The following is a 26,437-nucleotide window of genomic DNA, read 5'->3' as shown; positions in this document are numbered from 1 at the left end:
CTAGGAGTGTCGCTATAACCCATACACAGACATTCACTGAACATATGTTGAGTCCATTGTCAATTTCATTAAAAAGAGGGAAACGCTTGATAAACAGAATACAGTTGTGGCTGAGGTATTGTTATGTTACTGTTTTGAAAGAACTTTGCAGTTGAATGGAATTTAGAGAGGTGCCTCAGGAATGATTTACACTACACTTTGAAGCCCGAAAAAACGCAGTAAAAGCACAGGTACAGATTGTGACTCGTGGGCATATTGTGTCTTCACAGATCTCTCGACCAATCAAAGCACGATGAAACAGACTCCAGTAATACAAGCACCAATAAGAGCAGCGGGTAGGTGGGTGTAAATGAATAAATAAAATAAAATAAATAAATAAATAAATAAATAAAGCGAGATATCACATCACAAGTTGTTCTCTGTGGCCTCTTTGTTGGGACAGGATTGTTCTTCATTTATATGAATTATATATATATTAAACTATTTATTTATTTGAACTATATTTACAAACACATCATTTGTCATTTTTCTAGGCCTTCAAAGACAAACAAAAATATATATATATATATAAAACGTAGAAGCAGATTTTAATTTGCAAGTAACATTTGGCTCTTTTGACTGTGTGTCATTCGTTCTGGCATCACTCCATGTCAGCTCAGTGAACACATGGCTAAGGCATTTAATGATCTGATTAAACTAATTTACTGCAACAATACCAGTAAAACAGAAAGAAACGCATGCCTAACACAGTCTGACTAAGAACCCACTCAGTCCATGTTGATGGGTCTTTTTTGTCTTACCTGACAACCTTGGTGCCATTTCGAAACACTTGCATGTCCACATTACAGGTACCATCAGCATGAGACACCAGGTTGATCTCAGAGAACTCGGCCTAAAACATAATTGAAACAGGTTAAACTCACAGTTAATATGAACATGTACTGTAGTACATGCTATATTATAGGTAGGGCTTCTGATTTTTTATTTTAACCCATAAAGCCCGATAAAACACCCCGATACAAAAAAAAAACCGGTGGATAGCCAATAAACACCGGAAAACACCAGAACAACTGTGGAAATGGTTAATCAATTACCCTTTACCCTTTTCCCATTAAAAAATAAAACCTACTACAAAAAAAATAATAAATACATTTCCCAGTGCTGCTGGGCAATGTCCCGCCTCCTTGACTTGTATCTATCATTGATTCGTTCTGAATACTTTAAACCCACCCCAACTACTGAGTGAATGTGCCTGTGACCACAGAGATTTCGTTGTGGAATACAGCAAAGGAAAGAAGGGTTACTACTATACATATTTTTGACAGAAAAAAAACACAAATACAATTAATAAAAAACCCAAAACAGAAGCCCTAATTACAGGAAACTATCCCTGCTAAAATTGCTTTAGTACTACTACAGTATACTATAGTACTACTATGCTAAAGTACTTTTTTGGCAGGGTATAGTGTTTTTGAACGTCACTACAGTATTGTCTTTTAAAAGGGTTTCCTCATGATTTGCTTTTATACCCAGAGCCTGCATCTTCATGCATGAAATAGAGAGGGTCTAATTGAACAGGGACTCTGCACAGCTAGGAACCCTCCAGAGGAGTTCTAATTGAACAGGGACTGCACAGCTAGGAACCCCTCCAGAGAGGGTCTAATTGAACAGGGACTCTGCACAGCTAGGAACCCTCCAGAGGAGTTCTAATTGAACAGGGACTCTGCACAGCTAGGAACCCTCCAGAGGAGTTCTAATTGAACAGGCACTCTGCACAGCTAGGAACCCCTCCAGAGGAGTTCTAATTGAACAGGCACTCTGCACAGCTAGGAACCCCTCCAGAGGAGTTCTAATTGAACAGGGACTCTGCACAGCTAGGAACCCCTCCAGAGGAGGTCTAATTGAACAGGGACTCTGCACAGCTAGGAACCCCTCCAGAGGAGGTCTAATTGAACAGGCACTCTGCACAGCTAGGAACCCCTCCATAGGAGTTATAATTGAACAGGGACTCTGTACAGCTAGGAACCCCTCCATAGGAGTTCTAATTGAACAGGGACTGCACCCCTGTAAATGAATACCTTCAATTCCACATACAGTACAGTAGTGGTTTCCAGTTGTAGAGAAAGACTGACACTAGTGCAGTCAAAACTGTTTGGATCTCAATGCTTTTGATCTCTTTGTCATTTCTTTACCATTGTTAACCATAATTTTCATGTCTTATTATAAGTCTATTTTTTAGCACACCATTACTGTGCTTTACTAGTTTACTGCACATTTGTCATTCATCAGTCAACTTGTAATATGGGTGGGCACCATCACCTTATTATTAGACAACAGCGCTGTTATATAACAGGGTGTTTTGTATTTATTATTTTTATTTGATTTTTTTTGTAATTAATATTATGCTGTACATAGTGTTATTTTTCATTTGTTTGTGCTCTGAAAGGATCCTCATTGACCAAGTATTTTAAATAGTGCTGCATTACAATCAGTCCATGCTGCAATCCTTTCGTATTGCAAACCCAGTATGCATGTTAAGTTAATTCATGACCAGGGTCTTATTTTTATTCAGGAACAGTAAGTTGCTGGCACTTGGCAGCTATTATGGAAAACAGAGCAATTTTTCAGCAAAGGAACAAGGAAGCAATTAAAGCAGTAACAAGCTGATGTATTTTGATCAGTCAGAACAAGATCAAAGCGTGTTGTCTTAATAGTGAAAATAGCCTTGCTCTACCTCAGGGTAGATAGCCTATAAACAGGAAAGGAATCGCAAAACAGAGAAGGAGAAGATACACGGTGCACTAAGGTTCATTAAGAGGAGGATAATCCATTACTCACAGGCAGAGAATAGGCTTCTAGAAGAGATATTTGGTAACACTTTACATTAAAAGTCTCTAATTACTGTATATTTACATAGTAGTTGCTAAGTAAATATGTGTGTACTTACACATAATTACAATGTTATTATGCATAGTTACAATGTACTTAATATAAATCTTATTGCACGGTATAACTGTAACTCTGACCCTAACTCTTTCCTAATACAACTGTGTACTTACATACTGTATATTTTGCAAAAAGTAAGTACAATGTAACTCTGCATAATAACATTGTAATTATTTGTCAGTACACATGTATTTACTAAGTAACTACTATGTAAATAAACAGTAATTGGAGACACTTTCTGTAAAGTGTTACCAGATATTTTTCTGTCAATATGGTGTTCTGTCAATTGTGGGAATTATTCTCATTTTAGGTACTGTAAACCTTACCCCTTGTTACAGAAAATGAGAAGTGGAATAAGAAGGCTGAACTAAACAGATTACTATGACTACTTCAATACTTCCAGAAGTGAAGTAATGTGTAGCTTCATTTCATTCATATCATCACATGGAAACTGCTAGCTCCAAGGAGAAACTATGGCAGCTGAATCATTGTATTCATCCTTGCATACAATAAGTTTGTCACTTGGTTTTGTTTCAATAGGAAGGAGACAGTGAGGAAATGGCAAAAAGAACCCAAGCAGGTGGTGAGAAACACTGATCGTGTATCCCATTTAATCCAACACAGTTTGCTCCTGTGAAAAACAAGGAGAAACATTGAACATTTTTTTGTCAGCTTCCTTTCACTCAGCTCAGAAAATAACAGAGTATGTATTTAGATAGAGATGTGCATATTTGAAATTATTTATTTGATTTCAAACAAAATCTTTGAAATAACCTGATAAGTCTTTCCATGAGTCATGGAAAGTATGTACATTACCACTGAAAAATATGCCAAGACCTAATGACACACACATTTCCCCAGCCTTGGCAGTTGCTTTTCTGGATTAGAGCAGAGGAGTTAAAAATAATGATACAAGTACAGTTTTCAAGTAGTGACGTTGTTAGGATTTCTGTGAGGTGGTGGTACAGATGTAATTTATACATTATGCATTATCAATTCATAGATGCTGATTAGATTATACAGTAATGGATTTTAAAGGCTTTATAGAGGATACAAGAACCTGCATTTATACTTTAGGGATTTGTTATAAGTGGTTTTATATAATTCATAAATGTTATTAATTATGCTCTTTATAAGAATGTAATAATCTATATCCCGTATATAAATCCCTAATTTAATTTTACATTTTACTATGGGGACCCCAAATAAAAAAAAGTTTTTACGAGCAATTTCAAGAAACGTGTTTTAGAATGTTTAGAATTACTTACTTGTTCCACTTTGATGTCATAATCTCCATGAACCTTCTTCCCACGGAACATTTTAGCCCTTTGAGAAAGATGGAAAGCAACACATTAATGATATTTCCTTCATAACATTCACTGGTTATACATGGAAGAATATGTATAGTGTTGAATAGTATTTTTTATTCCACTCTTACTAGATGTAATACTGAAGGAGGTTTGTTATACAGTATACAGTATTGTTATTTATTTCTTAACAGACACCCTTATCCAGGGCGACTTACAATTGTTACAAGATATCACATTTATTTTTACATACAATTACCCATTTATACAGTTGGGTTTTTACTGGAGCAATCTAGGTAAAGTACCGTGCTCAAGGGTACAACAGCAGTGTCCCCCACTGGGGATTGAACCCAGAACCCTCCGGTCAAGAGTCCAGAGCCCTAACCACTACTCCACACTGCTGCCCTAGTAGTACTATAGTTTGACTCAATACCTTTAGGTCTTCAGCTATTCTCTTTTTAATCTAAATTCAGTAGTAAGAGAATATCCCTTTTAACTACTGTATGTATCAAACAAGAATCTCCCAGCTCTCTAAGTATTTAAGTATTTTTAAATGTATGCTCTTATTTGTGGTTCCTCGAGATATAGGTAATAACAGAAAATGTATGAGCAAATAACCACTGTCTTTCCAGAAGCTCGTTAATAATACTGAGTCACTGTTTTTGCAACACGACATGGTTGATCCATGCTGTTAAATCACAAGTACTTGGCAGACCCCCCTCCTCTCTATAAACAAAACAAATGACTTAATCTTTGAAAATAAACACCAGTCTAAAGACAGTGATGTCAGTTGGCAGCTGACAACAGTAATTAACTCTGATTTGTTTGAACTCTAAAAGCCGCCCCAATTCAATAGAGATCCATGCATGTTCCAATCCATCATGTTACTGAGAACACATTCCTTAGTTTAACAATGGAGCAGACCACCACATGTAACAGATGCATCTTGTAAATGCTTGAGCAGCGGTGTCTTTCTCAAGTTCTAAAACTACAGATGTAGTTTTATAATCCCTGGGATATATTATATCCTTGGGAGAAAACAAACATTACATCTCTATACAGCATTGTTAAGACATTTGCCATTGCAGGGTTGTACACGTTGATTACACTGTCTAAGTATGATATTTTTTTCAGCATATCATTAAATACAAGCATTTGTACTATTGTACTGGTCATGGATATTCCCAAGAGTGTATTACTACTCAATGGAAACATTAGGTACAGAAACAGCAGTACGTGTTGTTTCTTGTTACCAATCACTTAATTCCATTGGGTATTGAAGAAATCATTGAAGAACCATTAGCAGACTACAGGATTACCTGCACACCAGCACTGATTTGGTAACATGATACTGAAATGGATTGCCAGCGTGTATTGGTTCATACCATTGTAATAGCATTGGTAAGTCCAAATATATAAAATGTTACCACTGTTGTACCATTCTACCGATGACTGCCTCATATCATTGTAGTTGCCAGTGTGCTACTGTTGTCTCTTAATACAGAACCATTGAGCCACTGCATTGTAATTGATGATACTTGATAATAATGCATAGTATTTATGTGCTGAGCCTAATATGCTGTCCTTTAGTAATATTGTTTTGTTATTGCTGGCTGCAGTAAATGGTCATGGGAGCATGTTACACCAAACAGAGCTGTGTCTCCAGAAAATGATTTCATATTGATGAGCTGTTTTAGATGGCAGTAGATGACAGCAAGCAGAACAGAACCTGGTATGTTTTTTTTCTTAAAGAGTAAAAAGTTACTGATGCGTTGAGAACATTTATTGACTCAAGCCAAGGTCTTCCACGTCTCTGCCACAAAGAGCCAGAAGAGCTCAGAGAGTTGGCAGACGGTCAGAAATCTGAGATGACTTGGCTTTCATTTTGGTTTGCACTTTAAAATGCAGCAAACAGAAAGTTACCTCTAGGACCGGGAGGTGCAAAACTCTGTCCTTTGATCACACTGGGTTGAAGTGACCACTGCAGCAAGGTGATTTTATTTAATGTAAATAACTTGTTCTGGTACCTGATCTGTCATTCGCTTCCTTATTCTACAGTGCATAAATGCGCCTAATTATTCCACCAAATCCATTCAATAACAGTATTATCTTTATTGATTGTCAATTCGACCTGGCCCACCTGTATTTACGCCTGGCCCTTTGTGTTACAGTTAGTTCTGTTTTGGACTCCATGAAGAGGCTAGCTACCTGTGTGCTCTCCTGCTCTGGTACATAGAGCTATTTTAAAAGCCTGTTAGGCAGCTTTTGCTTTTGTATGGGTAAAAGTATTTTATTTTTGATTTAATTTAATAAAAGTATGCCACCCTGTGCTTGAACCGTACCCTCTGACTCCTGCTCCAGTGCTTCAGTACTTGCCTTTGTCCAGCGTGGTCAAATCTTTACATGTTCATAGACAAAAATGTGGTTTTAGAAGAACTAATATAGAAATAGCAGGTAGTTTCTCAATGTATTTTGTGAATCCCTTACTTTTTAATCGGTGGTAAAGTATGCAATTAAAATGACTTGAATTTTTCCTTAATTCTCTAACAAAAACACTTACCTGTCTTTTGAGCAGCCATGCATGGCCTCTGGGGTATGAGGACTTACAAACAACATGTTGTTTGAGATTAATTGTTTTGACATTAACAGAGCACAGTGGCATTAATCTTTAACAATGTTAAAAAGTTTACTCAGCCACCGCTGGCACTGAAAATCGAAGAAATCTACATCGCAGTATGTCGCTATGAGTTCTGCATTAATACATTAACAGCTGCTTTCTTCACAGACATAAGCTAGATCCCTGATTAAGCAGGTGGCTCTGCCTTTGGCTGCATGTGACATTTACAAATGCAGAACCAGACTCGCTTCATCTTTTTAATTTGCTTTGACCTCCACACACGCAGCTAGGACAAAAACGTACACGTCAATAAAATGTTCAAGATTCACATCTCAGATTATTATCTGCAGGTATCAGCCGAGATCAATCTTGGGATCTTTAGGAATTCTGATATTGGCATTAAATTTAGCTACACAGACTGTTACAGTATATAGCATCTATGCTTGTATAAAAAATACAAAGTTGGTAAAATGCAAAGTCCCATTTATAATTACTTGATATAGCTAGCACAGCCTGCAGAAATTACAGTCATTTGCAGACAGACAGTAGGTTTATTCTTTACGTTTAATAGAAAAAAAGCCCAGACATCAATACTCAGGGCTGCCTTTCTTTCCTTTGGTTTTGCTGCCCTCTTGTGTAGGAGCTGCAGAAAAAAAACAGTGTTCTATTTTCTCTTGCAGATTAAAATACAAACACATGCATTTGAGTAAAACCAATTCAATATGTACTGCCTATGAAACATATCGAACAACATGCAACACTGAAAATCATTAAAATTGAAAATCCCAATATGCCTGTGGTGATCTGTGCCTTCAGCAACTGCTGTCAACACAGCACTTGCCCAGCCATTGAAGGTGGAGAGCAGGAAACTCATCTACTGTACTGTACAACTTAACCAACTCAACCAATAGCATCTTCTACTGTCTGAAAAAAGGTCAGTGAGGAATGCTTCAATTAAGAAACGCAATTTGTTAATAGAGTCACCAGCCATGAAAAGGGAAGTACAGTACAGTGTCTTGTCTTCAAAGGGAATTCTGTAACCCAAAACAGCACACTCAGTAACACTGCTGTTGTAACGCTTATGTCTGGCTGTATTCTGAGGGAGTGCCACATGCTGTAACACTGCCATTAATTACTGGACTGTCTGGGAGCTTCCTGGTTTGTATAAAATAAGCAGAGACTCAATTCTAAGCCATTTGGGGCAATAGCTTTTTTCTCCTCAGGGGATGCGAATGCATCACGCTAAAATGAAACCCTATTTAAATCAATGGGAGCCTTGGGGATTTCTACCAGTGTATTATCTCAGCTGACAATGATATGCCCTCGCAGCAGTATTCCGATTTTCCTCCAGAGACACAGAAGTGAATCTGGTCAACAGTCCTGAAACAAATGTATTTTAACCTCCAGGCCTTTTTAATCTTCTTCCAGTTTTTAAAACCAGGACTTTAAATAAATCAATGTTTTTTTTAATGCCCCCCTCTTCAAAGCCTGTAGTAAATTTACAATGCTATTTAACACTTTCATGCGTGGAATATTGAAAATAGCTGGGAAAAAAACACATTTGAAGTAGTTTTGGACACATAATGAACATATTTTTCATTAAAAATGTTTTCAGTGTTTTTTTCTTCCATTCCTTTACAGTATATGGAGGAAATGGCATCTTCCTATGGGGTCATCATGCATTTGCATCTTCCATGTGTCCCCATATAAAGACTAGAAGAGGGTTTTTGTATCCGTCCCAATGTGAAGGAGGTTAAGTCAAACCCATATTTAGTACTGTATGCATATTGCATCAGTATAAGTAAACTGTTCTTTTTTAGACAGAACATGAGTAACTGCTGCCACCATCTGGTCAGGCCCTGTAACAATATTATAAAGCTGTGCTTCCAGATGACACACATCTGATATTGATAACATGTATACAAGGAGAGCTTGTGCTTCACTAACATTAGCAGGATGGAACTGGTTCAATTCATGTATAACAATACTGTAGCTTTAGATAATAATGTATTCAGGGTTGAGAGAGAGAGAGAGAGAGAGAGAGAGAGAGAGAGAGAGAGAGAGAGATGGAGAACTTGAATATAGGTAGAAAAGATTAAATAAAAGCTTGATACCTGTGCCCCACATTTTTTTATTGCAATTTTATTCACATATTTCACATGATGAATAAAAAAAAGAATATTGATGTTGCTAGTGCAGAAGGTGAAAATGTAGTCACAAAACCCTGGAATCGAGAACTAAAAACTGCCTGAATCCTAAATATGCCTAATAAGAGCACTTTATGGTACAGTGTTTGATCCTTGCTGACAATAATTATACAGTATGCTAGCAGCTAAAACTGTGCATCTCATTACCTTGCTGTGCAATTACAAACTCAACAATCACCATGTGGAATTATAAACTCCACGACGCTTGCAGCAATGATGACTGGTATTTCACGCTTAAAAATATGCAAGTTGATCAGGCTGTCATTAATTGCTTTTAATAAAGTAAACAGCTGCCATACAGGCTATAAGTCTTTTTTGTGCTGGTTGTAGAGCTTTTGTATTTAACATATTCAGTAAAATGAACATATACCTAACTCAAACTTTGTAAAACAAAGAGGCATGATTACCTGCAAGTGATAGAGTGGATCGATTTTTCAAATCATTCCAAACACAGTCTTGATCACAGCTGCAAAAGCAGTGTCTTTGCGTATGCACTTTTAACTTGGAAGCTCCTCAGGTTTTTGCAAAGAGCGATCAAGCTGACTTTAGAAGATTGTACTGTCCTTCATCTTTTTACAAGGGAGCTGCTATTTTGTATGAACATAATCCCTTTTCTTTTTTTTTTTACAGGGCTGCATGAGTGATATTCTACATATCATTACGTTATCAAATACAAAATTAAGCTGTTTTACAATAAATAAAATATATATGTTTCTTGCTTTCAAACACAGTAGTGCCGTAATTGTATAATTTCAGCAGGTGTTCAACAGTATATGCTGGTCATGAAGGTCAGCATTAGTGTTATGTCAATATAATGATTTGCTTTTATTGCAGAATTAAAAACCCTAACTTTCTTGTCAACTCTAAAATCTGAATTGGGAGTTAATAAATGTGTGACATGTCAATGCCAGTTCTGACCCCATGCTCTTTTAACCACAATTTGTTCTGCTGTTTAAAATGCAGCCTCGAGAGGGACTGGGATATGACTGCTGCATTATTTTTTATAAGGTCAGGCTCGTAGGTCACAGCTAAAGTGATAAACTGTAGAAAGGTAGTGATATTTTACATTTTAAAATGAAGTAAAAAATCTCCCAGAGGTGAAGTTCAATAGAAGACAGCAGTTTAGCAGTTTAGTTCAGTTGCTAGAATGACAATCAGCTCACAAAGTAATATCACATTACAAGGCATCTCCCTCAGTCAGCTGCAACACATGCACAGGTTTGCATTAAATATTCATGAAGCCCTTTGTATGAGAGTAATGCACTGAATGAGAGGCTGATGTACAGTACAGCACAGCTCTCTGTACGTGACTTTCTCCCCCATCTTCGTACACAGTGCTTACTTTTTTTATCCTATTTGATAAGCTCCACCAGTGACTCGCTACTGGCCTATATTCTAGCTATTATAAACACATGATCCATTGAAAGTGCATGAAGCATAAAGAAAGTTTTCAAGGTACATTAAAGCCCTGAAAGTTAAAGATTTTCCTCAAGGCTTTATTGCAATTCCTCAAGGCTTTATTGCTTAAGGAGAAGCAATTCCTTTGATTTAAGTCTCCATGGGGAATCATGTGACTCTAGGGATGTGGTCATAATATACTAGGCCTCAGTGCCCTGCAGGAATATACACAGTCTTTTAATATTTAAAGATTATATTAAAGTCTGAAAATCCCAAATGCAAGGGTTTCAAGCAAGCTTTTTGGGGGGTAAAAAAGTAATCTACATTATTTTGAAAGTGTGTGGTCAAATACTGTAATATCTGTAGGTTTATATATAAATTATATTATATGCACCTCTGTATTTGCACCAGTAGTCATGCCATGTGTTATGTTGTGGCTGCATGAGTGTCTGTCAAACAGAAAAGAGCATAGCTTATTATAAGTGGCATCATTATAAAATGGATTCAATGCACTTGTAACAAAGACATTAAACATCACTTCTATCGATTTTGCTATTTTTTCAGACAATTGTATCCTTTATCATTTAAGAGTTCTATTATGAATCTTTAAGTTTCTCGGGGGGGGGGGGGGGGGGGGGGGGTCGTGTGTGAATGTGCCTACTGTACAAATCTGTGTCAACTGTATATTTACAGTGATTACCTCCAGGCAGATGCATCTAGTTTAGAGTACCCATAAAGCTTAATGGAAAAGTCTTGCTATTCCCTTTATTGATCTCTGAGTTTCAAAATCTGATTGCTGTTGACTGCTAATGGTGTGTCTTGCATTTCGAACAGGGGGAAAAAATAACCTGCAAAAGAGCACCAGACAGACAACCACAGAAAATGAGCCGCAAACAATCTATACTCATCCACCTTTAGAAGTCCCATCTTTAATGAGAACATGATTTTACAAAGAGCTCTGTGAGCTGACTGCCACTTTATTAAAAGCTGATCAGGAACTGTGGCCCTATCCATATTTTTCTTTGTCTCTTTCATTAATTACACCTCTCATCGGACGTTGATAATCACATTTTTTTTATTAAAGGCACTTGTGCTGTTGCATGGGATTTATAGAGTGCAGTAACTGCAGGATGATTACTAGACAGACATCAATGAAAAAATAATTCATATAACATACTGTATTGTAGTATTGTAACTAGAGGTATACTTTCTTGAGTGGGAGCTGTCCAAATCAGATTCTTTTTAAACCTTCCAGAACATATTAAAAATAATTGTGAGAGGGCTGTACAAATGTAAAAGTACACCTTTAATATTAGAGATTTCTGAGGATCAGTTTAGAAACCCCTCACTACTAAACATTCATAAGACACAAAGCCACGAATCTGTTCTGAAAAATCTTTAGAGTTTTTGCTGCACCATTTGTATGTTAATCATTTCTTCAATGGCAGGATGGTGAGCGTGAGCTGTCCCAAAGCAATTACTAAAGAAATGATATTGTTCTCTTCATTCAGCCTCATGAAGAAGATGAATACACCATGATTAAGACATTAAGTCAAACAGACTCGGTCTAGTAACAGGGATGTGTCTACTCCCAAGCTTCTACACTAGTAACAGAATACATTAAAAGCCTTGTGAGTAGAATGGATGGACTGGTTTTTTTTTTTTACAGTCAGTAACGTTGTTTTTCAGATTTCACAACAATGCATATTTGTTTTTAAGGGAGTGATTTCAAGTAAATGGGACCCAGGAGGTGATGCTGATGTCCATTGTACGCATTGGACTTGCCTCTGATGAAATATGAATTAAAACAGAGCACAAGAGACAGGAATGCACACAGGGGTATTGTTTTTTTTTTAATTTGCCCATGGAGGCTGAGTGGATTTTAAACACATCCTTATTTAAAAATAAATGAATGAATAAATAAATAAATAAATAAACTGCAAGCTAATTCATTACAAACTGATATGTCATAAACTGGTTCTGTTGGTCTCTGTAATCCCAGTCCACTATTTTCACTGAGATAATCTAAAATATAGTGTAGAATTCTCTCAGGAATACACAAGGCCTCTCTTGTCAGACGGTTTGGTTAGGAACTTGTTTTTGACCACCAATGTTTGTTTTGCATTTTTCTTCTGTCACAACGCAACTGAATACTTTCATGACTGAATCAGTTCCGCCTATTCACTTTCTGATGACAGCTAACAGTTTTGTGACTTGAATACTGATGTACCTGTTGACCCTCTCAAATAAGATGGAATAGATGAGATAGTCACTTTTCATTAAGTCACGAAAGCTCAGTCTGTAATGAATGACGCCTATGTAACCCCAATGTGAGAAAAGCACTTGCCTAACTGCTGAAATGTATTATTTTTCCAAGCCATGCCAGACTGCAGTCATTTTCATGCTTGCAGTAAATGCAGTCAACTCGATTTTATGCCAGTTTAAGTAATCCCTATTGGCAACCCCTCGAAGGTGTTCTTCAGAAAAGAAAAGATTTTTCAGGTAATTCACACATGCAAAGTCTTTTTTGATGGGTAAATGCCATGTGCAATTTTAGCTTTTGAATGGCTGGAAGACTAAACTGAATCTATTGTAAATCTGTACATCTTGCAACTTTCATTCCTTACACCACAGTCTCCCAGTTGTAAATATAAGCAGTCTTCAGCCACTGCTGATCTAAACCCTTTGGTGATCAGTTCCCTGCACATGGGACAGTGAACAGAAAAGCAGTATTAACATTGTCATAGCACACTGATAAACAGCAGCACTGCATGACACATTTTAACAAGAGCCTGGCAAGATTGGAGACCCAAGAAGTAAATAATATGCCTCTGCTTTTTATATGCCAGAAAACATGTCACCATGCCTGTGGTTCACCATGAATTACCATGGTAATTAATGGTGTATCAAAGATGATACAAAGTTTAGAAAGCTATTAAAAATATTGCTTTATCAAAGAATATTTGGGTAACTTCAGAGAGATGGAATGGTTTTAATAATTTGATTTGAAAGTGTATAATGTTGTGTAATATGTTTATGTTGTACTGTACTGTGTGTTCTATACTATGTATGATGTATCATGTTTTTATCACATGGCACTATATGTTAAATGATTTTAATGTCTTTTGCCTTGTACAGCACTCCGATGCAAACTGACGAGTGGCGCTATATAAAAATGTTACAAAAATAAATAAATAAATAAAATAAATGACACCACACTGGGAACAGGCTGTGGGAAACCAAATCCAATTAAAACCATTTACAAGGAACACATATTCATTATTAAACAGGGCAGCGTGAAACGCTTTTGTAAACAGGGTTATTAATTATTATAAACCTGATGGATTGGTGGAAACTAAACCAAGCAATCTCATTGGTTACTGCATTCATTAGAAATTCATAGGACCAAGCAAACAATAGAATGCATGAGGTCCAGATACAAGTTCTGAACAGAGATACAAAAAACAAGCAAAGGAATGAATGATAATAGCCCCAACTCTCCAAGAGCATCTCTCGATGCTCTCCAGCACAATAGCTAGAGAATGTGTAACCATTCAAGTGTTTGTCACAGCATGGAGTGCATCTATTTTAATATCCCAGAAAAAAATATATTATGCAAACATCAAGTATCATGAGGCTGTTTATCAGCACGCCAATACCACTGCAATATTTGGTTCAATGTAACACACAGACTGTTCTTCACATTTTCACACAATGAAAAAAAAAATCAAATAAGAGATTTTCATATCAAGCTGAGCAGTTTGATAAGTGCTGTACAGATAGCATTCCAATGGGAATTACTCACCTTTTAACATATGCTATATAAATGTTCTACAATATTTGCCAAACACGGACATCAGTGAATCACAGTAAAGTATTTAAACCAATCATTACAGTACTAAAGCAATTTAATATTGAGGTATTTTCCTTAAGCAGTCCAGGAAGACATCCATATCACATTTGCTAAGCCAAAATAAACAGATAGCCATTATCTCCAGGCAATTGTACACTTTCCAAGAAAGCAGAAATCAGTACACAAAAAATGTACAGATTGATGCCTTCTTTATTCTGCTATAAAACAACCATAACTGAGAGAGAGCTGTGCCAATTCCCTGTGGGTAAATGAAGAATCAGAATACATTAAAATGTGTGTAACATATATTCACACAATGCAAACCAAATAATAAAAACCAAAATGAAATTCATAACACATAGTAAATACATGTGTACTTACACATAATTACGATGGTATTATGCATGGTTACAATGTACTTCATGTGTAACTATGTGTAAGTACACATGTATTTACTAAGCAAATACACAGTAATTAGAGATACTTAATGTAATGTGTTACCTGATTTATTTTGTAAAATAAAACTGTTAATGCTACAAAACTAGTAATACAATGGCATGCATTTGACTTTCAGAGTTGCTTGCTAAGTTATTAAACGTACATTATTATTATTATTATTATTATTATTATTATTATTATAATACTTACAATCGTAAGCAAATACATTTCAAGTGTTACAATACAAGTAATACAATAAGAGCAAGAAATACAATAACTTTTGTTCAAGCAAAGTACAGGTGTGACAAAACACAATTCAATAATACAGCAGATAATAGTGATTACATCAGGATATGATTAAATACAAAATACTACAGGTTAAACACTTGGCAGATTACAGTATTCTGAAGTACAGGATTAAATGCAGTAAAATAGGCGGCAGATAAGAGCAAAATAAAGCACATTTAAATGAAGGGTGATAATGTCCCATGATACAAACAGAGGAGTTCTGCAGGTGCTGTTTGAAGAGATGAGTCTTAAGGAGGCGCCGGAATGTGGTCAGGGACTGGGCAGTCCTGACATCTGTAGGAAGGTCATTTCACCACTGCAGAGCAAGGGTGGAGAAGGAGCGGGCTCTGGAGACAGGGGAGCGTAGCGGAGGTAGAGCCAGTCTTCTAGTGTAGGCGGAGCGGACAGGTCAAGTGGGGGTGTAGGGAGAGATGAGGGTCTGGAGGTAGCTGGGTGCAGTCTGGTCAAGGCATCTGTAGGCTAGTACAAGAGATTTGAACTGGATGCGAGCGGTGATCGGGAGCCAGTGGAGTGAGCGGAGTAGTGGAGTAGCGTGAGCGAAGCGAGGCAGAGAGAACACCAGGCGGGCAGCAGAGTTCTGGATGAGCTGGAGCGGACGGGTGGCGGACGCAGGGAGGCCAACCAGGAGGGAGTTGCAGTAGTTTAGGCGGGAGAGTACCAGGGCCTGGATCAGGAGCTGGGTAGCATAGTTGGTGAGGAAGGGTCGGATTCTTCGGATGTTGCTCAGGAAGAATCGGCAAGTGCGTGCCAGAGTGGAGATGTGCTGGGAATAAGAGAGGCAGACATTGGGGTCTCTTGAAGAAATAAAGAGATGATTGCAAAGTCAAGCTGTGCATTCTGATCATCTCAACGTCAATGTAATGAAACCGATTTGAAAAAGACAACAATGCCAATGCTTTGTCTGCTCCTGTAGTTTACCACTCGGCACAGTGCAGCACATTATCTACTTGTGGTGTCTGCTAGAGAGTGAGATTGATTGCCCTGTGTGTGGGGAGAAACACTTGATCTCCTGCTGCACATCATGGCCTTTCAGATTCAATCTTTTTTCAGCCAAAGCAAAAAAATTCACCAAAATTATTCTTATCTTCAATTCTCAGATATGATGACAAATGCTAGCATTTTTGTATTGAAAACATATACATTATGTAGCCTACATTATAAGTAGTATGCTAAGCCTTATACAGTAAAGTGACCACGTTGATCATTTCTAGTCTCCTGCTTCTGACTTCAGTAACCTTGTTAATTTTCGAGGGTGGTGGTTTCTTTACTATCACTGCAGGTTTAGTTAGTGGAAGCAATGAAGTATACAGTGTTAGCCTTTTGCTGTGTAAGTTAAGCATTAAGAGGCTTCATGAATTGAGTTATTAGTATATGTTTTTGTAATTGAATTGCTGTCACCCAAGGAAATGCTAGAAAACTGATGGATCTAATTGAAATATCTAAATGTACCATTTATCCCACGTAATCCTTTTTTTGTATTCTATTAGTCACAGAATAAACATCTCGATAACCAGGCTCGATAACAATTGCTGTGGAGGGTTGCATTGATATAGGGCCTGCTTGTGCCAACAAACCATTTTTTTTTTTTTTTAAATAATTTAGTCGTTGCCAATTACTTTTTTATTATTTTCTCCCCAATTTGAAATGCCCAATTATTTTTTAGGCTCAGCTCACCGCTACCACCCCTGCGCTGACTCGGGAGGGGTGAAGATGAACACACGCTGTATTCCGAAGCGCGTGCCGTCAGCCGCCCGCTTCTTTACACACTGCGAACTCACCGTGCAGCCGCCTCAGAGCTACGCAGCTCTGGGCAGCTTACAGGCAAGCCCGCAGGTGCCCGGCCAGACTACAGGGGTCGCTGCTGCGCGGTGAGCCGAGGACACCCTGGCCGACCTAACCCTCCCTCCCCCCGGGCGACGCTCGGCCAATTGAGCACAGCCCCCTGGGAGCTCCCGTCCACGGTCAGCTGTGGAATCAACAAACCATTTTAATCAGAGCTATAAGATCAATAAACAGTTCTGTCAAATAGCCATCCTGATACAGCATAACTCACTCAGCTCTTTGCCAATTTCAGCAGGTTCTAATATGTTCACAAATTATAACAAAGATAGTTAAATAATACCGTAGTTTAAATACAGAAGGCATAATGACCTTATTTTAGTAATGTCCATGTATTGATTGCAATATTCAAAAGTTACACATCTATCGATTTATCGATCAGTTACCTAATTTTCTGGGAGATAGCGCAGGTACGGAGATGGTCTGTCATGAAGAGAGCATTCAGATAAGCTTGTTTCACTCGCTGCCTGTCTTGTATATCTTACCTAACTGCGTGTGTGTGTGTGTGTGTATAACTGAACGTTGTTCTGCTTTCACTATGTTTACCTAACAATATCTAAACACTATCAATTTCTTGACGTGTGTTATAATGCTATTCCTGATGCAGGGAATAACATTATATGCAAGGTCAAGATGTTCCCCAGTTTATCAATTCCTTGTTCCCACGTCGTCCGGACTGGTTGAGTAGTTACACATATTCCCACAACTGCAGCTGGGATCCAGTGTTGTTTGTTGAACCTTTTGTTGATTCCTACAGTTTTCCTGTCTGTTATAAAAAAGTTATGTTTTTGCTGCTTCTCTCAGTAGAGGGACTGTACTGCTTGGTATTGGGTTGGCCCCCTGACAATGCCCTGCAGCACTTGACTGAAATTAACAGTTTTTTTTTTATTTCTATTAGGAATACTTTTTTTTCTTAGAGACACTACATATTTATGAACAGTCATGTATCGCTTCAAGCACTTGTAACATTTTCCTTTGGAAAGGATCTGCAAATAAAACCATTTTCTTAGTGAGTCACTCATGTGGTATTGCTCCTTAACAGAATTTAGTTCATATTGTTAGCTGTTACATACAAAGCCGCCTACATACTCAGAAGCAACAATGATTTAATGCAATATAGGCTATTATGAAAATACGACACATTGAGCAATCTGTAATTATCCACCCACTTGTTCCGAAACCAACTGTGTAAATTGAATAGAACTGCTGAAGAGACTGCTTTATATGCAAAGGTAACACAGAGTACAAAAAAAGTTGGGGCTTGTTGATGAGGGATTACCTCTCACTAAAAGGACACACAGTAAAAAGGTAACATTTGATGCCTTACCATATGGCTAATTTCATACAGAGTGGATCACCACCAGGCAACCTGGAGCAGGGAGATACTTAAAGAGGCATTCCTATCAGATTATAGAGAGTTTGGGTTTATTTATCAAGCAGAAGATTTGGAGTTGTAGGTGCTGCAGAAAGCCAGTCCAAACCGCAAACAAAATACCTCTAGTGGAGTCAGAGTACAAGACTACAATCAGTTTTACAATTTGAAAATTCTACTTATTGATATTCCAAAATGTTCACCCTGCATAGGCTTTAATGCATGTGGCTGGTTACTTATTTAGAGTTCAGATAAACAGCATTCTAAATAGGGGACAGGTTCATAATAATAATAATAATAATAATAATAATAATAATAATAATAATAATAATAATAATAATAATAATAATTTTAAATGAAGCACATACATAAAAGCTATTAACCCAAATAAACATTAAACCCAACTGGTCCATTACAATCATGGGACTCTAAAACGAATTTGGATTGCAGTGGCATTGAACGGATTTTACAATGCATTATCTTAGAGGCGTATTTAACATGACTAAAGCCTGTTGGTATCAGTTGTTGCACATTTCCCTTGTGCTGCCCTAACATGTTATTGTGGCCAAATTGCACAGAGTTCCATTTGAAACAAGCTTTATTAGATTGATTTTTATTCACTGCCAATTTAAATGTGAATGTGCAGTATCACTGATTCATTGGGGGCCTTTGTTGACTTTCATCTCCCCAGTGCTGGTCAAAACCACTGGCAGATATAAAATGACTAAAAAGAAAGGTCTTTGGTGCATTATTTAGCAAAAGCTTTGATGTAGAGCACAGCACAACCTTTCACAGCTTGCTGTACAAACTAAAGAATATGAAATGTCACGTGTACGCAGTGTAAAATCAATGACTGCAATCACTTTAAACTTTCAGCAATGTCTCCAGATTATAGTTGAATCTATAATTGCACATGCATCATAACAGGTCCATTTTAATTGGATCAGAATAAATAATTAGAAAAGTATAATTATATTGTGAATTGTGATAGTAATGGCCATTGGTTTTGGGAGAAATAATTCTCAGTTAGCAACCACTTAAAGATAATTAATTGTCCACCAATATGGCCAACTATTTAAGGATACATCTGTAAAAGAGGCAAAGCTTTGTCAAAACCTGCTTTACATGGTAGCCTAACTAGTAGTAAATAAAGCTGGTCTTATCTCAACACCTAGTACTAATAAATGTATCTCACTGAATTCTATGCATTTCGACTGCTATAGAACTATGTGTTCAGTGATAAAGACTTCTATTTCGATAGGTTTGCCGCAGAATTATATAACTTTATTTTATTTTATTTATACCCCCACTGAGTGTTTTATCCTTCTGGATGATTTTATATTCAGTACAGCTAATGGAGGTGCATTAGTAGAGATATGAACCAGCAGAGCACCACATGTAGAAAATGTTACAGCTGCAGTAGGAGAGATAACAGCAGATTACTCACAATTGTGTCAATTATACAAGATGAATAAAGCCCTATAAATCTACAAGGGCAGTTGGAAAAATACCAGACACAAAATAATTTCAGCAAAACATTGTACAGTACTAAATAAAATGCACCGTGTAATGCACTTTACTAACCTCTAGGAGCAAAATGATTTTCAGAAGCGGGTTGAGCCCTTATAAGACATATGCATTAAATATATGTCTTTATTTGTAGTGAGTCATTTGAAACAAGTGTAGCAAGATAGATATGCACACCTTTCACGTATTGAGATCTATAGTCTTAAATGAAAATAGACAACCTGCTGGCAGACAACTGGGACCAAGCACAACAGTTTGCTCCCAATGGAGTTTTGTTCTAATCAATTAACCTTCCATCCAGATAGGTTTTTACGATTAACTTTATTATGTAGACTTCTGGTGTAGTCTGAAAGTCACTGCTCAGCCTAGGGCATTGATTTTGCAAAGGAAAAGATTGTGTCAGCTTTTAAGTCAGTCCCGTTGTGAGTAACAGTAATTTATTCAGTTCAGAAGCTTGTCAGTCGAATATCTCTCTGCACAATCCGAATGCAAATACTAACAATACCGTGACAGTCAGATTACCTCTAATCAGACAATAATAATAATAAGCACAGAATGCAAATGGATATTGCTCATTTACTGCTAGAACTCGGTTGTACACCTTGCATTGGTAATTTATGTAGAGTCTCAACTTTTTTTTTTTTTTTTAAATCTGCAGATCTATTTAACAGGATTGGTTATGACAACAGTTTCCAGGATTAGTATCAGGGAGAACTTTAGGGGAAACAGATTCAATAATAATGAAAAAGAAATATACAGTGATGAGGTTATCTGAAATAGCTAAACTTTTATGATCATCCCAGATTTAAATATATGCTTACAAACAATATTATCAGTAAAAGCACTATGATAAGGGTTACAATTGTGGCTAAATTAATATTTGGTCGTTTATTAAGTTGGTTAAGGGTGTCAATTATGCCTATTCAGATGTTCTCTGTTAAACTGGGTGTCCACGCCCCGTTGACTGTACCACACATCAACATTATCTGAATGTGTTGCTCCTTGTCTAAAGACATTTCACACCAAAAAGAAACATATAATCAATATTAACAACTATGCCTATAATATCTGACCTCCCAGCCCTGTGTAAAGTACACAGAGTATTTGCCAAGAGCAACTTTGCTAATGATTACTGTCACTGATTTCAAACATTTCAGTCTACACTTTCCACTCCAGTAGCTGCAGTTTCAATTTGAATGTTGCTGACTTGGACTGTTTTTAGATGCAATGTAAATAAATCCTCAGATTTTTGGTTCTTACAAAATATCATAAACAGTGTTGAAATGAGCACATCTGGATGATTTACAGACCCGTTTACAACAGCCGGTGCATTTGCAGCAACCAGATCAAAAGCAGGTTTCTGTCAATTTTGTTTGGGCGAGAGGTTTTAATAGCAGACCTTATTAGATTTTGCTGCTGGTCTGCACAGAGCTGGAAGCTACATGACAACAGCCCATACCATCTGTGAGGTTAGAGAACAGCACGGCTTACATTGCTTCAGGCTGGATACTGTACAATACTGCCATAATGATGGACAACAAATGACCATTTCCCGATATCATTTTGTACCAAAATGGAAACCATTAAAAAGGCAGCTTACATAAACTGTGCCAAGTATACTACCTCCAAGTAGGCAAATAAGTTATTATAACCCTACTAATCTTTGTGGAAACCCTGCAAAGGGATAAATGTGATCCAATCACTGTGTTCTCTAAAGCAGAACAAAACCATTCATGGATTTCTGAAACACAGAAAACCCTTCAGCAAACAGTTAAGAGGGATTGGATTAAAATACCGAGAGACAAAAAGAAACATGCTTTCTGCCTAGAGTAGACCTAGAGTAATGTCATGACCAGACCGCTTGAAATGGGTTTTCAAACAAATCCTGCACTACTGTACTCCTGGTATGTCACTATTAGTACAAATGCATTGATCATTTCCACGCTAAAAGGTTTCATAATATGCTAAGGTCACAATGAATGTCACAATAAAATATGTATCAGAATACATGTGATGGTCCTGCTTTGTGTGGTCCTGTATATCCTGACAAATAATATAATTTTACTAAAATGTAAAATAAGAAAGCAAGACCACGTGCAGTATTTATATACTGCACGTGGGAAGAACTTAATAAAATCAATGACAAACGTTTCGACTAGAAGCCTTTTTCACTGTATTCAAGTAGTATTTCTGTCAACTATACATTCAATTACTGTACAATTCATTATTTAGTGCAAGTAGTTTTGGAATGCTTTTGGTCCTGTATAATAATACAGGATCAAATAATACCAAATAATAAAGAAAGACATTCATGTTTTTACTGTTAAAGGTTAACCCTGATTTGAAAGACTTTCTGGGAATAAAACCGTGGGTGGATGGCTTTGATTGCACATTGCTTGAATCACACAGTATTGTTCCTCCAACACTAACTGACATGTGAAGACACCCAATCATTTAAATGCCAGCTGTAGTTTTTGGTTTGTTTAAGTCATCAACGATTACCAGGGAACAGTACACATGTCCATCACATTTAATCGTAATTACTGTGGAGAGAGGCAACAGGACAGGATGAGAAAGACAGCAGTGGCTTATTACCTTGTCTACAAAAAGGTTAGCATACAGAAGTAATTTGGGCTTAATCCCTTTTAATTCCATTTAAAGAAACAGTAGCCATGATACATTTTGTGTGAAATCAATTATCTCTTCTTTGGATGTTTCCCCGTTTAATTCTCCCTGTGGAGTACAGCAAGGAGGCCTGGTCTAACAGTTTATTCTAATATCTGATGTGAAGCAGAGGTGTAGTTTCACAAGTTTTTTTTCATAGAATCAAGGTTTGTGTGCCTTTTAATCAAGCTCCATTCTTTAAGATTCCTCCTGCATTTAAAAGAACGTTTTCAATCTTAGTGAATGTATTTTTTAAATGCAGATTACAGAGTAGGGTGATGGTAGTGTATAACTAGGGCCTCTGTTTTCTTTTTTTTATTAATTTAGTTTTTCGGTGCTTATTTCTTACCATTTTAGAGTTTTATGTTTTATGTAAATCAGTTTTTGTTTTCCGTTACTTTCCAAAATGCTTGGCCGTTTTTTTAGGTCACAATATGCATAGTAACTCGACAGTACTTGCAGACTTAATTTGTACCTTCTTTTCTTTGCTGTCTTCTACAACTAAATCCCTGCGGTCACGGGCACATTCTTCTGGGGATTATGTGTATAGGCATTTTTTAACATTTCGCCACAATTTGCAATTCTTTATTCTATCTAACTGTAATATAGCTTGAAATCGTGCAAACAAGGATGTAGTTGTTAATTACATTTTTGCCCAGAATAAAAAAAGGGTTGCCATAGGCAAGGTTCTGAGGCGACTTTGTCTGTTTTCGCACACAAGTGAACCTAGAGAACCTTTTCTGTTCTCTGGGCGTTTTCTGTAAAGGAGGCTATTCGGTCCATCTGAGCTTCTCTGGTTCCTACTTTAGAAGCGTCTCCTTCCCTCTTTGCTAAGTCTATCACCCCATATCCTGGTTTCTGTACTGTGCTTAAAGCATTAGTTAGGGTTAACTACGAAGACCTTAAAGACTTCAATAAATAATTATTTTTTGTTCTTGGCTAAATCGATTCAGTTTGTTCAGCCTATCCTTGTTCTTTTAAGCCCTGGGATCAGTCTGGTATCTCTATACTGGACTCTCTCCTGGGCCACATTGGCCCTTTGGTACTGTGGTGACCAGAACTGGACACAGTCCTCTAAGTGCGGTCTCACCTGTGCATTACACAACATCGTTATAATCTCCTTGGATGTGTACTCTACATATGGATGATGACTAACCATTAAGCCTTACTGTTCTGAAATTGCATTATCAGGCTTTGACAAGCAGTCTCAATTAAATGTGTGGCAAAATTCAAATCCTAGCAGAGCCATCAAGCCTGGTTCCACTTCACTGCAGTGATAGACAAGGTGCTCTGCTGCAGAGCTGCATGTGGCAGTGAAAGCAACAGGGATGCACTGAGACTCCTACAACAGGAGATGCAGACGATTAACACATCTGCAAGCTCAGTGGGGGGTGCTGATCTTTACCTGCCCTCATTGAGAGCCTGGAGCGTGTAACCAGAAGATAGCATGGTGTCTATTAAATTTGAGATGCAAGCTAAACATGAAGGCGTTATCCATACACGTTGTTTGCATAATCCTTGCAGTTTATGTCATGTCAGTGCAAGCAGTTGTCTCCACAATATAAGCAGGATGTGGTTTGATTTGACTTGCATTCCATTAATTAGTGCTAAGGAGTTAGGTGATGGTTTTCTTTTATAATTGACACAGGTTTTACTCTATTTTAAAACAATTTTTATTAAGCACTAGTATCCATGTCATATTTGACTCCAATATGTTTTCAATAGTATAGATTTGTTCCAATGTCCCAGAACTCAGATAGTTTCCTGTTCTCCCAGCATGCTCCTGGAAGCTTCTTATTTTGTGATTGAATGCAAGTTGCACCCAATAAAAGGGCTGAAAATAACTCTACACTTGTGATCAGTTTCTGAGAATGTGTTAATCTGTTAGCCTAAAGTACACAGCAGTCTTAATTTGTTAATATTTTGCAATCATTTATTGTGCTGATTTCCCACAATGGATTTAGCAAGTGACACAGATGTTTATAAGAACCCAATATTCCCTTGGATTTCAAATGTCATGTCAGCACCAACGTAATTAACAAAACAGATGATATTTCTGCCCTTGTATTTTACACTGATTGTACTTTCGAGATTGTGATCTCAGCAGCACGCCCCTCGCTGAGGACATTTATAGAGATTCCTAATTCAACTTTGCTGGTTCAAGGTTAGAGAGTCACTTCATCAGTTCACATAAAAGGTAGGGAAGGATATTTACTGAAGCGCAGTGACTACTATTTGTTTCCGAGGCTACTTGTTTTACCCATAAAAAGAAAATTAGAAATGTTCTGTATTGCTCGAAAGTAGAATTTCTCGCTGTCCTGTGCATCTTCTCAAACATCACTCCTGCAACCTCTAAACCTGCACAAATGGTTTCTAGCAACAAGCTGAAAAACCATAATGCATTAATCTAGACCTGGCTTCACAAATTGTCAGAAACTGATAACAATAAACATCCACACTGGAGTGCTAATCCTACACATTCAGGGATCTGTTATTGTCAGTGGAAGTCAATATTACTGTGAATAACAATTTATCATCACATGGTACCATTTGAAACTATCAGAGATGCTGATTGATGGGTATTCATTATTCCATCTGATTAAGGTGTGATTGTCTAGTAAACTTCTATCTTCTTTTCTTTATCGTCAACAGCACTAAAAATATATTAGTAGGTAGAAATGCAGAATGTCCTTAGGCAGTAAGCAAAGCAATAATGCATGTGATGTTTTAGGTTAAATAATGTTTAGATAATCAAAACCAAACAGAGGGCAGCAGTGAGGAGTAGTGGTTGGGGCTCTGGACTCTTGACCGGAGGGTCGTGGGTTCAATCCCCCGGTGGAGGACACTGCTGCTGTACCCTTGGGCAAGATACTTTACCGAGATTGCTCCAGTAAAAACCCAACTGTATAAATGGGTAACTGTATATACAAATAATGTGATATCTTGTAATAAGGATAAGGGCGTCTCCTAAGAAATAAATAATAATAATAATGTTGCAATAAAAAATAAAAATCATATACAATTTCCTTAACCTAGTGAAAACACATTGCACAACTGGTAATACCACACTTCAGTTTGCAAAGCAGCATAGTCCATTTATCTTACAGACAATGCTTTGACTTCAGAATTCAAAAGACCACAATCAACTGACATATGAATAACCTGCTGCCTGCAAGCTAGATTTTGCTGCATGCATCACCAGACAGCTGTTACTTCTAATCTGTTCCTTGTATGATTTATGTACACTGATCCCAAGTCCCCTTCTCCTATTAATTCCTGTAACTCAACAGCTTCATTTGTGACAGCGAATCATTCTGCTACCCCTTGAAAAACACGGGTTTAGCTTAAAATAAAGCGTGTTAATGAATTTGTTTTAAAATGGGCATGCATTCAAATTAGCAGCAAGAAGGGCTATGCTAATTTATGTAAATCATGAGATAGAGACTAAATATATTTTCGACTTAAGCATACAAATATGCATCAATAAAATTACATTTATAAGCGGATTACGGTCCAAGGTTTCACAATAATACTAAATATTAGGTATTTCATTTTATGAATATATATATATATATATATATATATATATATATATATATATATATATATATATATATATATATATATAACACAATCTTCACTTCTATCCGATATCTTGTTCAAATTTAGAAATATTGTGAAAATAAATATAAAGTGAGATCAGAAAGAGTCACAACAGAAACATGATAATCTTCTCCAGCCTGACTGGCGCATGAATTCCATTATACACAATGCACATTAACATATTATATTTGAAAAGTCTATACAATAGTACCATTATTAACAATGTAATTACAAAGTACCGGTAATTACAGTCAGATACATATAAAGTCTATTTAAAAATACATACTACACTTATCAACATTGACCTCACTATTATGTACTATACTTTATGTAGGTAGATTTACACTGATCACAAGA

General features: G+C 37.0%; 1 protein-coding gene across 1 annotated transcript in view; it reads right to left on the bottom strand.

The window, feature by feature from the left end:
- Window positions 1–26,437, bottom strand: part of LOC117413988 (synapsin-2-like) — a 77,927-nt gene that overhangs the window by 40,504 nt on the left and 10,986 nt on the right. Inside the window, exons 2-3 of the mRNA XM_034023516.3 lie at window positions 4,215–4,272; window positions 801–892 (exon numbers count right to left, since the gene is read on the bottom strand). Of these exons, the coding sequence (XP_033879407.1) occupies window positions 801–892; window positions 4,215–4,272 (150 nt within the window). The remainder of the gene's footprint in view (window positions 1–800; window positions 893–4,214; window positions 4,273–26,437) is intronic.

This window comes from Acipenser ruthenus, chromosome 25, assembly GCF_902713425.1.
Source record: "Acipenser ruthenus chromosome 25, fAciRut3.2 maternal haplotype, whole genome shotgun sequence".
In the NCBI taxonomy this organism is placed as follows: Eukaryota; Metazoa; Chordata; class Actinopteri; order Acipenseriformes; family Acipenseridae; genus Acipenser; species Acipenser ruthenus.
The sequence above is the reverse complement of the archived record's forward strand: the minus strand, read 5'-3'. Positions and strand labels throughout refer to the sequence as shown.